The sequence below is a fragment of the Callospermophilus lateralis genome, unplaced genomic scaffold (assembly GCF_048772815.1).
Source record: "Callospermophilus lateralis isolate mCalLat2 unplaced genomic scaffold, mCalLat2.hap1 Scaffold_1712, whole genome shotgun sequence".
Classification (NCBI taxonomy): domain Eukaryota; kingdom Metazoa; phylum Chordata; class Mammalia; order Rodentia; family Sciuridae; genus Callospermophilus; species Callospermophilus lateralis.
In genome coordinates, this window is record NW_027512784.1 from 82,359 (window position 1) to 96,515 (window position 14,157).

The window sequence follows — 14,157 nt, forward strand, 5'->3', positions numbered from 1 at the left end:
ATATATGTCATTTAGTTATCTGCTGAAATTATCATTGATAATATTATGAATTGTAGTCGCCCAGACATTTTAATTTTAAGATAATCACACTGAATCATATTCACTGTGAATATCTCAGTTTATTAAATGATTTTATTTTTTTAAGGCCATATAAAGCATAACCCTAATCCTAACCATATCCCTAAACCTGGATACATATTCTTGGTTGGCCTTTTCTATGATTGTCTCTAGGTGAATACATCAACAACAAAATTCTGATTAATTTTCACCTTGATTTTTCTTGTGATTAAGTTTTCAATTTCTCCCTTAATATTATTTTTGCTTTATTATGTTGGGAAATACTAACCAAATGTATCAGAATCAACTCTGAACTTTTTTAGAGGCTTTTTCCTGTTCTTATGTAATAAAATTTAAAAAAAGAAAATATCTGAAACGATTGACCCATTTATCCATATTTTAATGATTTTTCTCACACTACATTTTAATTTAATTTATTTTCTTGTCTCTTTCAACCTTGTTATTTTTAGCTTTGTTGAGGTATCAGGACAAATAAAATTTGCATATATTTCAGCTGTACAAGGTGGGGTATACCTATAGAGCTGTAGCTCTCCCTGCTATATCGATATGTCATGGCTAATGTTCTTCTCTGTCTCTCCACATGGTTTTGAGTTAAAGTCCATATTAGTCTAGGTGACTCGGTTCTTTCTTAGTTTCACTGGCATGACATGGTTTCCATCACTTCACTTTGGGTGTATCTATCCTTATAGGTGAAGTGACTTTTCTGTGGTTTGTGTACAGCTGCAACTTGTTTCCAATGCCTCCAGCCACTCTGTCTTCTAAGGAAAGGATTCAACCCCCTTGCACTCAGGCAGTCAATGGCAACAGGGCTTGCTGCTGCCATGGGCCTGTTTTCTTACTGGTTTCTCCCTTTTCTCCTCCTAGCATCTGTGATTAAATGATTTTCTCTCACAGTATCCTAACTCCTCACTGTTGGATTTTTGTGCATCTCTTAAAAGTTTTGCTTTGTGGTCCCTGTGAGGCTTACAGAAAACATAGTTTTAACAAACTATTTTAAGCAAACAGGAACCTAATTGACCACAAAGAAATAAACTGGGCTGAATAAAACTCAACATCTTAACTCCATTAACCAACACACCTCTTGAAAGTATATGTCACAATTTTTATCTTTTTATATTATGTGTCCCTTGACCATTTGCTGTGGCTATGCCCTTGCTTTTAATCTGTGTTTTGTGTTTAATATTATAGATGGATTCCACACGTGGTTACCATGTCTTCACACTGTCAACATAGACCTCGGGGTCCCTGGTCACACCCCACTTGGCTGACACATGTAGCTGCAGCCCTTCTCCATCAGCCTCTCCATATATCTCAAGTGTGTTGATTTTTCCTGGTGATCTTTCCTTTGGAGTTATCATTTGCTGGGGCCCCTGCAGAGCTATTCCTGTTTGGGAATAGCCACCTCACTGCTTGTGAGGAAAGGTGGGGCCTGGTGCCTCCTACTTCTCCATCTGGCCAATGTCTCTCACTGTCAGCTTTGTCCTTTATAATATTTGCCCTCTTGTAGGTCTTTGGACTTGCTTTTTTCCCATCTGGAACTTGTGTGTCCTCGGTCACCTCCAGGTTAACCCTGCCTTCCCTCCAGGAGAGTGAGGACGCTTTGTTCCCCTGGGGTGGTAGGGAGCCCTCCCCAGGCTCCCATTCTCTTGCTTGCCCTGTCACCTTGCATGTTGGTCTGTACAGGTGACAAGGTGGGGCTACCTCTCCTTCACTGCTAGACCTGGTGGTCTGCTGAGTTTCTGGCCCTTGGCTGACATATAACTAACTGTTGAGTGGAAGAATTAATCTTTTTTTTTTTGAGGCAGATATTGGTTAGCATTTTTTTAAATCTATAGACATATTTAAGGAGAAATGACTTTTAATCAATCACTTAATGTTTCTCAAAATCATTTTGTGTCTGGCTGATGAATTTCATGGAATGATTTTTAAAATTCATTTTTAAAGTGATTATTGATTTATATATTTTTTATTCATTCTTCTTAGTTATACATGACAGTAGAGTGTATTTTGACACATTACACATACATGGAGAATAACTTACCATTCTTGTGGTTGTATATGATGTGGAATTTCACTGGTCATGTGTTCATGAATGAATATAGGAAAGTGATGACTGTCTAATTCATTCTACTGCCGTTCCAGTCCTCTCTCCCCTCCCTCCCACCCACTAATCATGGCCCTCCTCCCACCCCTGCCTACTGTGAGTCAGCATCTGCATATTGGAGAAAACACTAGGCCTTTGGTTTGGGGGTATTGGATTCTTTCAATTAGCATGATAGCCTCCAATTCCATCCATCAAATCAGATAGGATAAGAGAAATATGAAATCCATTCTGTTTATTAATCTCAGGTTTGAATACTCTGTAACATCTAATTTTTCATATAATCTGTTATTCCTGGCAATTAATATTTTATAGTGACTTAGTTGTACATTGGTATGAGCAATTTGGTACGTGCATTTGACAAGCTTCCTCTGGGCCACAGAGAGTCCCATATGAAAAGTCAGGTCAGGAGATGCCCATGGGGGACCAGCCAGACTGTACAGGACCTAAGAAGGAAGAAGTGGTGGTTCCAAAGGGAGTCTTTAAGTTGTCCATTTGGTCATAAAGGGACATATTGGGACTGGCCAGTGGTTGCAAGGGCACAGAGGATTACCTTTAAGAATGTCAACACAGAGCCAGGCAGATGAATGGAAGAGCAGGGAATGGAAGAGCCAGGTGTGGGGGTGCACACCTATAATCCCAGAAGCTCAGGAGACTGGGGCAGGAGGATCTCGAGTTCAAAGTCAGCCTCAGCAAAAGCAAGGCATTAATCAAGTCAGTGAGACCACATCTCCAAATAAAATACAAACTAGTGCTGAAGATGTGGCTCAGTGGTTTTGTGCCCCTGATTTCAAGCACCAGTACCCATAAAGAAGAAGAAGAAGTAAGAGGAGGAGGAGGAGGAGGAGGAGGAGGAGGAAGAGGAAGTCATCAATACAGAGATGTCCTCTGCTGAGACAGGGTCCTCCTCTTTCTCTTTTCAAATCTGCACCTGACCTGTCTTCAGTGCTTTTGTGCTGGATAAACCAGAGGCTTCGAGGAAATGTGGGAAGATGTCCCTTGTGTGCAGAGTGGGAGGCTGCACTTCCTAGACAAATTATGACCCCAGATCTCTACTAATAAAAGGTTCTGGAAGCCTTTCTGAAGGACTTAGAGTGAGATCAAATGAGAGTGATTCCTGCCTAAAGCAAGTGGGTTGTAGATCTTCCTAGAGCCAGCAGCAAAGGTGTAAGTGACCGTGTGTTATGTGACCACATTTGGTCAAATGCTTAACTGCTGTTTTGAGAAAACATGAACTAGGTTACTACAAAACAGAGATTATTATCGTGATGCTTCCAAAGAAGCTTCTGAGGATCTGTTTACCCTTGATGTCTGAAATACTCCAATTGTGAGGCAGATGAATGGAAGAGCAGGGAAATTCCAGACACATTCAACTGTTTATTTAGGAGAATCAGCACAAGGTGGAGACTGAGGTAAGGTCCAGCCTGGAAGACCCCAGGCTTCAGGATGGCTAAAGAGCCAGGACCTTAAAACACTAAGATGTGCATCTGGAAACACTCTTGCTGTTTCTGGAGCTCCCTAAGACATGTTGTTTACATGGAATGCAAGAGGCATTCTCCTTCTTGATCCACAGAATAAAGCAAGCCCTTCTGCAAACACCTTCCAGGGCCGGCTCTGCCCTGAGTTATTTTATTTGCTCCTGGTCACTTGACAGGTCTTCTCTTCTTTCATGCTTTGGTAATGAATTGAGTACCTCAAAGTTAGTTGAGGATGTAGAGTTTGTGACTAATTGTTGCTGTTTTCTCAGCAGGAGAACCTCACCTGAAACTTTAAGGCATAAAGGGAAACTTTTTAATATTCTGTTCCATATAAATATATTCACAGGTTAAAAAGTGTTTTTCAGTTTGTGTTATGATTTCTTACTCGGGTAATATGAGTTCCTCTCTGTGTCACACATACTAGAACACCCAGCTTTGGTCTCAGGTTCTCTGTTGTCAAATGGAGACCAAATCCTGGGATGGATTGTCTGTGGTTAAGAACAAGAGGAAATTTGTTAATACTGTTTTTTTTTTTGTGCTTTTTCATATATAGAAGAAATAGAACAAGAGAAAGGTAAGTGACATTTATTTTTGACCTATGCAGTAGTTTAACATATACACAATTGATCTTTGTTGCAACAAAACCAAAATCCATTAGCAATTCTTCTAATCACCTAAAAATAATGTTTGGAGACAATTAAACCAATATCATGGTAATTTGAAAGGTCCATATTGAGCATTCATAGAAGGTAGACAGTCCTCGGCAGGGATGGGGGAAGGCATGGTGTGGGGCTTCAGCCCTTCCACCTACCTTGCACCCCCCAGTGATGATGAGTGACTCCTCCCACAGGAGAAGGAGTGAGCCCATGGGTCCTGCTGAGGAGGGGCCAGCCAGGCCAAGTTGCTGAAGGGCAAAGACAGGGAGTGACAGGTGGTGGTGAGGAAGAAGAGGGCTGGCAGCAGGGACCTCCACAAGCACTGCTGTCCAGAGTGAGCCAACGGGTGGCCTGGTCAGAGGAGAGGGACATCAGCCCTGAGACTCTCTTTCCCAAGCCCAGGCAGAACCAAGCCCAGGCGGCCAGCACGCAGATCTTGTTCCAGGAGAGAATGTTACCTGAACGCTGGCCAAGAATTGAGAGGCCGAACGGATCTGCGCTCAGGTGGTGCTGCGCATGTCACAATTTCTTGCCGGCAGAGAATGCATTATATGGATAGGTGGGAGGTTTTCTGGAAGAAAGCTAAGAAGGAATCCATTCAGAGATACTCCAATAAGCAAACAGCCTAAACGTCAGCCGATTATTTGCTATTCAGTATTTGGTATTAAAACTCAGAAATCAGATTTATTCCTGAGCCATTATACAAATCTAACAGTGCCTAATCTATTGAATAAAAACTGTTTCATTGAAGGAAATAAAATCTGTGTGATTTCTGTGGTTCCTTTTAATTTATTCATCCATTCATTAATGTTGGTTCACATAGGAGATAAATAAGTGGTGATTAGACTTTAATGTGTATTAATGGGATCTGAAATCAGACTGTCCTGTTTAAAATTATTTCAATACTTAAGATTTCCAAGATCATGCAGTTTTTTAATCTCACTCAGCCACATTTTTCATTTGCAATTTATCTATGATAATGCTATTAAGGTGATATCATTCACACTCAAGATTAAAATTTTGCATATTTAAATACCTGAACACATATTACAGATAATGTTATTCTTACTACTACTAGAATCATAGCTATTAATTTCCAGAGAAAGCATGATTTTATCTGCTTTACCAAATTCTGAGATCCCATGAAATCAAAATAAATCTATGGCATTTATTTAATCCTCACTCAATTATTTCTGTGAAATAATAAATTAGCTTTAAAATTAGTTTAAATTATCATGTAGGCAATAATGTATCCTGGGCCTGAATATTCTCTTCTCACATGCTCACTGCTCTTTCACTGACAGAGCTGGTCTATGCCCAATATATTCATAAAGTATTCCACTACATTGAGCCTCACATGACCAGGGATTGTTGACCTGTGCATTATAATAATAAGTTAAGGGTCATCAGTTAGGTGAATTTGCATTTTCACCCATGTCAGCTAATTTTTTTCCACTTGTTTGTTTTTCAGCTGCACTCCTGGAGAAATGTGGTAAGTTTTAGTTAGCCATTGCATACTGAAACCCACCATTCTGTTTTAGGAAGATAAATCTCTTGATGTGCTCATGAATATGATGATTTCACCATTATCCAGGAAATGGTTGTGGAAAGGCTGAATTCATGAACCTGGGAGAAGTTGGAATCTACTCCTTAAATTATGTTGGGTTCTAGAGAGAGAGTTTCTTTTTTGTCCACTCCAGTGTCCATTGCCCCAAGTTTCTGTAACACTGTTTTGCTCTTCCAAGTCCACACTCCATCCAAATGCAGCCTACCACTGCACACACACACACACACACACACACACACACACACACATATAGCCAAGTGCCCTGCCATTGCTCATCCTAGAGTCACAGAATGGTCATTGTCTCTGGAGGGACTGGGCCTGCTCCACTGCACACACTGCCACTGCCAAGACTCACAGGCCCACTAGAGGAGACGAGCCATAGGGTCCCAAATGGAAAGGGCTCTGGCTGTTCCTAGGGACTCCGAGCCTCAAAACTTACCAAAAATATCCTGCTTCAGCATGGGTGCCACGCCCAGGGGTGAGGAGCCTGCTCCTGGGCTTCTGCCGGGGCCTGTTGACACTTTGGGGGACTCTCCATGCTGCCAACACATAGAGATTTGTGTGAAAGCAAGAAGCAAGAACAGCATGGTGGGACTGTTTCAAGGCATCCCATGCAGCCACCTCCCCTTAGGCACCAAACGAAATGCCACCAGGTTTGCCAGGAGTTGTTCACAATGGTATTTGCAAAGTTGTCCCTGCTTCATCTGACTTTGGAGGGAACTCAGAGGCAGATTCTCTGCCTAGCAAAATCTTCTTCCATAAGGTAAGCTACTAAGTACAGCAATGCTTCAAATGGGCCTGTGCAAAGAAACCCCTCATTGGATTTAGGATGAATTCAGACACATCCTGTTCTTTAAATCTTTATTTATTTGTTTGTTTATGTTTTCTAATAATTGTGACCAACTCATTCATACAGAGTAAATTAAACTTGGTTTTAATTTAAAATAAAATCAATTGCATTTTTTCATTTGGGTACCAAGGACTGAACCCAGGGGTGCCTAACCACTGAGCCACATCCCCAGTCTTTTTTTTATGGTTTATTTTAAGACAGACTCTCACCAAGTTTCTTGGGGCCTCCCTAAGTTGCTGAGCCTGGCTTTGAACTTGCTATCCTCTTGCCTCTCCCTCCAAAACCACTGGGATAACAGGTGTGCACCACTGTGCCAGGCTCATGCATTTTTAAAAGAATGCAAACAAACTTCCCTTGTATTAGGAAAAGAAAAGCATCATGCATGGAAGAAGAAAAGTTCATAACTATAGTTTATGTTACTTAAATTGGTCATATTGTATTAATATGTTTTATGCTCCTATAATAGAATACCAGAGACTGGTATTTCATATGTACCTTGATTTATTTAAAGCACAGATTTGCTTCTTACAATGGCCCAAGGTCATGGCACCAGCATCCTGTGAGGGCCAACTTGCTGCATCATTTCATGGTGGAAGGTGGAAAGGCAGAAGAGTTTATGTGCAACATAGAGAGGGGAAGGTACCTCCCCCAATCCTTTATCAGGAACACTCCCAAGAGAACCAGCCCACACCATGATCATGGCACTAACTTCTTCATGAGGATGGTTCTCCCATTACAGAATTGCCTAGCAATTGCTGCATAGCAGATTATTTCTTCTACATGCACTTCCGGGGACATTCAGACCACAGCTTTCCATGGTGAAAATTTCTGGTCCCCCACATCTATGTCATTCTCCCATGCAAAATACATTTATTCCATCCCAATATCCTCAAAGTCCTAATTTTTTCTATCACCAAAGGAAAAGTCTAAGGACCAGAGTCTCATCTGAATCAGACACAGGGAAGACTCCAGGTGTGAGTCACATGGGGACAATTCTTCTCCAGCCCAGAGCCTGTGAAATCAGCCAGGTTCATGATTCCAAATATAAGGAAAGACATGGGACAGGTATACTTATTTCCACTGTTACATAAAAGAAAAAGGAACAAAGGAGTAACAGATCCCAAGCCAAAAACTTCACAGATAAAATAACATCTAGCTGGGCACAGTGGTGCACACCTGTAATCCTAGCAGCTCAGGAGGCTGAGAAAGGAGGGTTGTGAGTTCAAACTCAGCCTCAGCAACTTAGCAAGGCATTACGCAACTCAGTGAGACTGTAACTAGAAATAAAATAGAAAATAGGGCTGGTGATGTGGCTCAGTGTTTGATTGCCCCTGACTTCAATTTCTGGTACCAAATAGTAGTAATAATAATAACAATAATAACAAGAACAACATTAAGATTTAAAGCTGGAAGATAACATAATTTCTACTGCAGATTGATGGAGCACATTGATGGGCTTCCTCATGCCATTATCTTCATGTGTCTATTATTGTGCTTTGATTTTCTCTGTCCTACCTCTACCCTGGCTTCTCCTTCCTTCTCTTCCCCCTCCAGAATACTTCCTCTTCTGCTTTCAGTTTATCTTTTTACATTCAAGGCATTAAGGTCTTTTTTTCTCCACATACTCACCACGATGCTTTGCTCTGTCTCGATCACAGCCATTCTAACTGGGGTGAGATGGTTTCTCATGGTGGTATCGACCCGCAGTTACTGATGGCTAATGATATTGAATGGTTTTTTATTTTGTTTTTTGTTTTAAAAAACTTGAAAAGGTACTTTGATCATCTACTCTGGAAAGATGCGGGGACCCATGTCCTTAGCCCCGTCTTTAGGGCTGACAAGGACTTTGAGGGTTTACAGAAAGGGGACTGAGGTTCAGTGTGAGGAGCTTACACAGCTGGAGACTTTGCACAGCTTCCAATACAGGAGGTCTTGGTTAGGTGTGCCCTGCCCATCCTTATCTCAGGCTGGTCCCACAGGGCCTTGCCCAATAAGGAAATTGCTGTTGCCTGAGCTGGGGAAGGTGGGGTGGACTCCACGCTTCACATGAGGTCCATCCATCAGCCCTTTTTCCTGGAATCCAGGGTGACTTTGGAGCAAAGAATGTTGGTGTAAAATGCAAGCAGAGAGGCCAAGTCTTTAATGCCCCTTTTAGCCCCCCACAGACATTTTTTTTTATGCTGAAGAGGGAATTTATTTGCTCCCATAACTACAAAGTCCACAGGCTCAAGAGCTACACCTAAGGGACTAACATACATGCAAAGTCCCCCACAGATATTTACAGGACAAAGTGAAGAATCTAAGTCCTTGTCACCATCTTTCCTGTCCTCTGCCCATTCCTCAGTCCTGATGGACCTGGAGTGTTGGCCAGTCTGGTCAGCAGGTTCCTTGTCCCAGTGCTAAACTGGTCTTTAAACAATAGCTGGAACATAAGAGCAAAAATGATCAGAAGTTAAGCCTGAAAGTAGAAGCATCATGATCAATTATAAAGCGGAATACAATTGAGCCAAAGTCTGAAGTTGCCAGTTAAATAAGTCATGCAGGGCTTCTCTCTCCTTTTAGATGGTTCCACAAATATAGGCTACTAAAAATATATAGTTGGGATCATATTTTCTTGTTTTTGTCTAAATACAGGGCCCCTGTCCAAGCTATTTGCTCCACCTTCTCTGTGCAGGAGTCTGGTGGAAGGGCTTTGGTGCCAGGCAACTGTCCGTGAGAACCCCTTCTTGGTGACTTGGGGGCTTTACTTAACTTCTGCTAGAGCTTCCACAACTGCACATAGCATCACATTAAGAGGGCTTTTGTCTTCCTCTCAAGACTCCCTGCATCCCTGTTGTCTGACTTCTCATTCCTCCTCGTGTTATTACATTGTTGAACTTCCCTGCTGAGTGTTCAAGACCAAGTAGGTGACGCCTGTGCTGACCCCTCTCCTTCTACTGCTCAGTAAGCTGAGACTTTTCAGGCCTACCCTTAGAAATTTTTGAGAAGCCTCTTGGCCCCTTCAGTCTCTTCCTCTACTAGTTGTGTCATCTGCCAAAATGGGTCAAAGTCTTACTGACCACATGGGGCTTGCCTTGAACTGTTAGGGACATTTCCCTCCCTGAAGACATTTCTCTGCAAAATGTTTGCAGATAGCTTCCTGGCCTCCAGGGTCCCCTTGGTCCCCCTGACTGGTAGGGTAGGTGACTCACACTAGTGGCAAGGCCCTTAGAGAGGGTCCTGGCTGACCTTGTAAAGCAAGACCAAAAATATTTGTTATTTTTCTTAGCCTTTATACTCTCACAGATGAGAAATATAAATAATCTTTACTTGTGTGTCTGCTTTGATCAAAATTAGAAAAAAAATTAAATCCATAATAGAAAAGACTAGGCCACTAGTCATTATTTACAAAAATAAATAATATTCAGGCATTAAACTATGCTTGTTACTTTCATGGAAAATATGAAATAAAGTTTAAAATGAATAGAAAAGATGATGAAGTGGCATTATTGGATGGTCTTTTTTGCTGTTATGAATTAAAATATAAGTAAAAAGATATTTTAACATTTTGTATCTAACTATTAAAAATGTAATAGGATTGATTCTCTCTCTCTCTCTCTCTCTCTTCTCTCCCTCTCCCTCTCCCTCTCTCCCTTTTTCTCTCTAATAACATGAATACATACTAAACAAAAATAATTGCCATGAAAAGCAATGAACCAGTGCATGGCAGTTTCTGACACTAGATCTAAGGAGCAGATTAAGTGTCCTCCAGGGCAGACGAGCTCTGGCTCTCTGTGTGCCCTGCATGTATTCTGGGCAGCCAGCCCATGCAGTCCTGAGCCCAGAGATGCCCTGTGTGGTCTGAGGCAGCTAGTTTCTTCAATCTCTGAGCCCAGAGATATGTTCTACATATCCAGTAATGCCAGATAAGTCATATAAAATTAAAGCTAAGGATCAAATGTCTCAGAATTTTGTAAATTAATATCTTTCTACCTGTTTTATTTGTTTTAGATAAAATTAACAAAGAGCTTGGTAAGTCCTGTGTCTCTATCATAAGGTAAATTATAAATGTGTCCTGTGACCACTTAGAACACTTACCTCTTCCTATTTACTGTTGCAGAAGAAAGAAAATTCCTTGGAGAACAGGGTAAGTGAAGCCAGGATTCCCAATTGATGTGCCATGTGCCATTACCTACAATAGCCCTGTCCTTCCCTGTCACCCAGTTAACCTTGAATGTCTTCATCAATTGCAGGTCTGAATAAAATCCGAAAATTTGCAGGTAAGTGCAAAGTGATTACTCTGTGGGGAAGACTGGCTTTGTGCTTGCAATGCCATCTGCAGTTCCATCAGTCCCCCTATGAAAAAAAAGAGAAGTGTTTTCCCTCCCCAACTCTAGCACACATTTGAACTGTCAACATAATCTGATTCTGGGCTTACGTTCTGTCCAATAAGCACCAATTTGCTAACTGGGAAAGGTTTCATTTTAGAAAAGACCACAGTGCTTTAGCTGTGCAAACAGAGGTAGCATGGTGTCACGTGATCTGAAATAACTTTCTAGATAAGTGAGAAATCAGTCCTCTCTCTGTCCTGACCTCAGCAATTCCATAGCCACAAGACTGTCTAGATCAAGTGGACTGGTGAGATGGGCTAGTTTCCTTTTCTCTCCTCTCCTGAAGTCTCAAAGCTCTCACGCCTCTCAGGTTCCCCTGATCAACCTGCACAAACACCACCATTTCTCCTTTTAGAAAAGAGAAGGTGGAGAGGGCTGCTTCTGTAGATCCAGTCCCTGCCACCCCCACCGTGGGTACCCTCTCATCTGTCCAACTGTCAACGCTCCACAAGGAGCTGCCTCTGAACATGCCCTCTCAACTCTCTCCCTTGCCCTCCACTTTGTCCAGAGGCCCCGTTCCTGAAGACAGGCTCTGGTGGGGCCTCCCTCCCTCTGGCTGGGTCCTCTGCCTGCTCACATGCTGATGCCCACCGCCCACCTCCCACAGCTTGGGCCCTCAGGCACGCTCTGTCTCTCTGCTCTGCATGTAAGGGCCTCCACAGCCACCTCTATCCCTTTGAATCCACCCAGGTGGGCGGGGTAGACCTTGCTTAAATATTGAAGAAATATCCTGAGATCTGTACTATCGTTACCTATGTCAAGGCCCTAACCATGGTCGTCCCAACCTATCACCAGTTCCTTTGGAACCTGTGATGAAACACCTCACATCTGTTGTAGAGATGAAATAGTTCAGGGATAGTTCACACTGAGTCAGAACCATTTTGTGTTTGGATGTGGAATGGCCTCATGGGAAATAGCATATGGATCCTGTCCTTACTTATGGAAAGAACCTCAAGTGTGACCTGTTTTTCCTTGTCTTACAATCTGGATGGTTCTAGTGGAAGTCCTACCATTAATTCTCCTTCCTTCTGCAGAAGACATAATACTGGATAAAGACACTGCTCACCCTTACCTTGCCGTGTCACCTGATGGAAAGTGTGTGAAATCCGTGACCAAAAAGCAGGACGTGCCCGACAAACCTGAACGATTTGATACAATGCCAGCCGTGCTGGGTCGGAACCGTTTCTCCAGTGGCAGCCACTACTGGGAGGTGGAAGTAGCAGGGAATAGCAAGTGGACCGTCGGGATCTGTGTGGAGTCAGTGAACCGCAAAGGACAGTACATCTCTGCTAAGACGCAGAGCGGGTTCTGGACCCTGTGCCTGAAAGATGGCACGTACAAGGCCCTCTCCGTCTCCCACCACGTTCTCCAGGTCACAGGGCCCCTCCTGAAGGTGGGCATTTTTCTGCAGTATAAGGAAGGGTTGATCTCGTTCTACAATGTGACTGAATGTACCATTCTCCACACTTTCAAAAGCGAGTTCACTGAGCCTCTGAGGCCATACTTCTACCCTGAGCCTGCTGGTGAGAAAAGTACAAATGGCCTTACCATTGTCAAGATGCCGGCCGCAGACCCCGCTGTCCCTCTCTAGAGCATAGTGGTTACGTCCTCATGGGTCATAATGACAGTCTGGGTCACCATTCCCAGAGCAGAGAGCTGCAAGCCACAAGAAGCCAGGCTCCCTGCAGACATTTGGGAAGACTCAGGATGCCTTCAGGTGCTCCGACTGCTGTCCCTCTTCCCCTCAATGAATGTTCTTCCTTCCATCCCCTTCCCTGCAGAAAGACAAAGCTCTGCCGTCCTTCTTAGACTCTGAAAGTGCTTCAAGACCATCCTTGGTGGGTCACTGTCATATTGCCTAATGTGCTTTACCAGCTGACGGACTGTTTCTGAATGAGCAGGAAGTGGTGAGGTTTCCCAGGTGAGAGACCGACTGTTGTTCACTGTAACAATCATCACTTTTCTTGAGCAAATACAGCACTGAACACCACAGAATGGAGTAGAATTGAATTGCCCAGAAGGACACATGCTCTCCAGGCATTTCTGAGTAGCTCTGTGTGTAATCCCAGGGCCTTTAAGTCGCATGATCATGCACGCAGATGCAGGTCATGATGTCTGCCTCCTGCCAAAACCCTTGAGCATCTGCTGTGTTTGTTGCCTGTCAGAAAAGACACAAAGCCTTGCTCACAGAAGAACTAGAAATAACAGAAAATGAGTTTAGAGCAACTCGAACTTGCACACTTTGCTGACTGAAGAATTCATTTGAAGAAACATTTGGTTATTTCTCATAATGTTAAATGTGTTAAATTATTACTATAATCAGTAATTTCACTGCTGGGTGTTATTCTAGAGAAATAGACACTATGAACCAAAGATCTTCAAGAATGTTCTTAGCAGCTATATTACAAACAACTGAAAACTAGAAATTAATGTCCTACATGAGAATCTATAAGTAAACTTAAATCCATTCATAGCCTAAAATAGTGTTTGGCACTGAAAAAAAAAATGAGACACTGAAATATGCAATATGTAGATGATTCCCAGATATATTTTGCTAATCAAAAAAAGGCAGACAGAAAAAAAGTGCACATCTCCATCTGTATAAAGTTCTTCAGCAGGTAAAATAAATATCTTGTAAAAAATAAGTAGATGGTTTTGGAGGTGACTGAGTGGGAAGGGACAGAACTTGGGTTTCTTCGTTTCACTGTGTTTTCACTGTTTCCAGTGTGGTCAGAAGTGACCCTTGCATAGATCTTCCTCAGTGAGTAACAGCCATGCTCCCAGAATCCAGTGCAGTCAGTGTTAAGTAGCATCCCAAGTCACATCCTGCAGTGGACAGCAGGTGTCTTGTTGAAACATGATAGCGCCATGCCGTGAGGGCACTCAAGCAGTTCCATGGAGAGGCCCCATGGAGGGAATTTTAGGCCTCCTGCTCATATCCATGTGGATGAACCAATTTGAAGTGGACAGTCTGGCCCCTGTAAAACCAGCAGCAACCAGAACTTCACAAGAGACTAAGAGCCACAGCTACTCAACCATCCTCAAATTCCTGAAATA

The 14,157-nt window shown here is 42.6% G+C and overlaps 1 protein-coding gene across 1 annotated transcript in view; it reads left to right on the plus strand.

Moving 5' to 3' along the window:
• Positions 1-14,157, plus strand: part of LOC143388343 (butyrophilin subfamily 1 member A1-like) — a 57,457-nt gene that overhangs the window by 13,538 nt on the left and 29,762 nt on the right. Inside the window, exons 3-4 of the mRNA XM_077108150.1 lie at positions 10,963-10,989; positions 12,135-12,623. Of these exons, the coding sequence (XP_076964265.1) occupies positions 10,963-10,989; positions 12,135-12,623 (516 nt within the window). The remainder of the gene's footprint in view (positions 1-10,962; positions 10,990-12,134; positions 12,624-14,157) is intronic.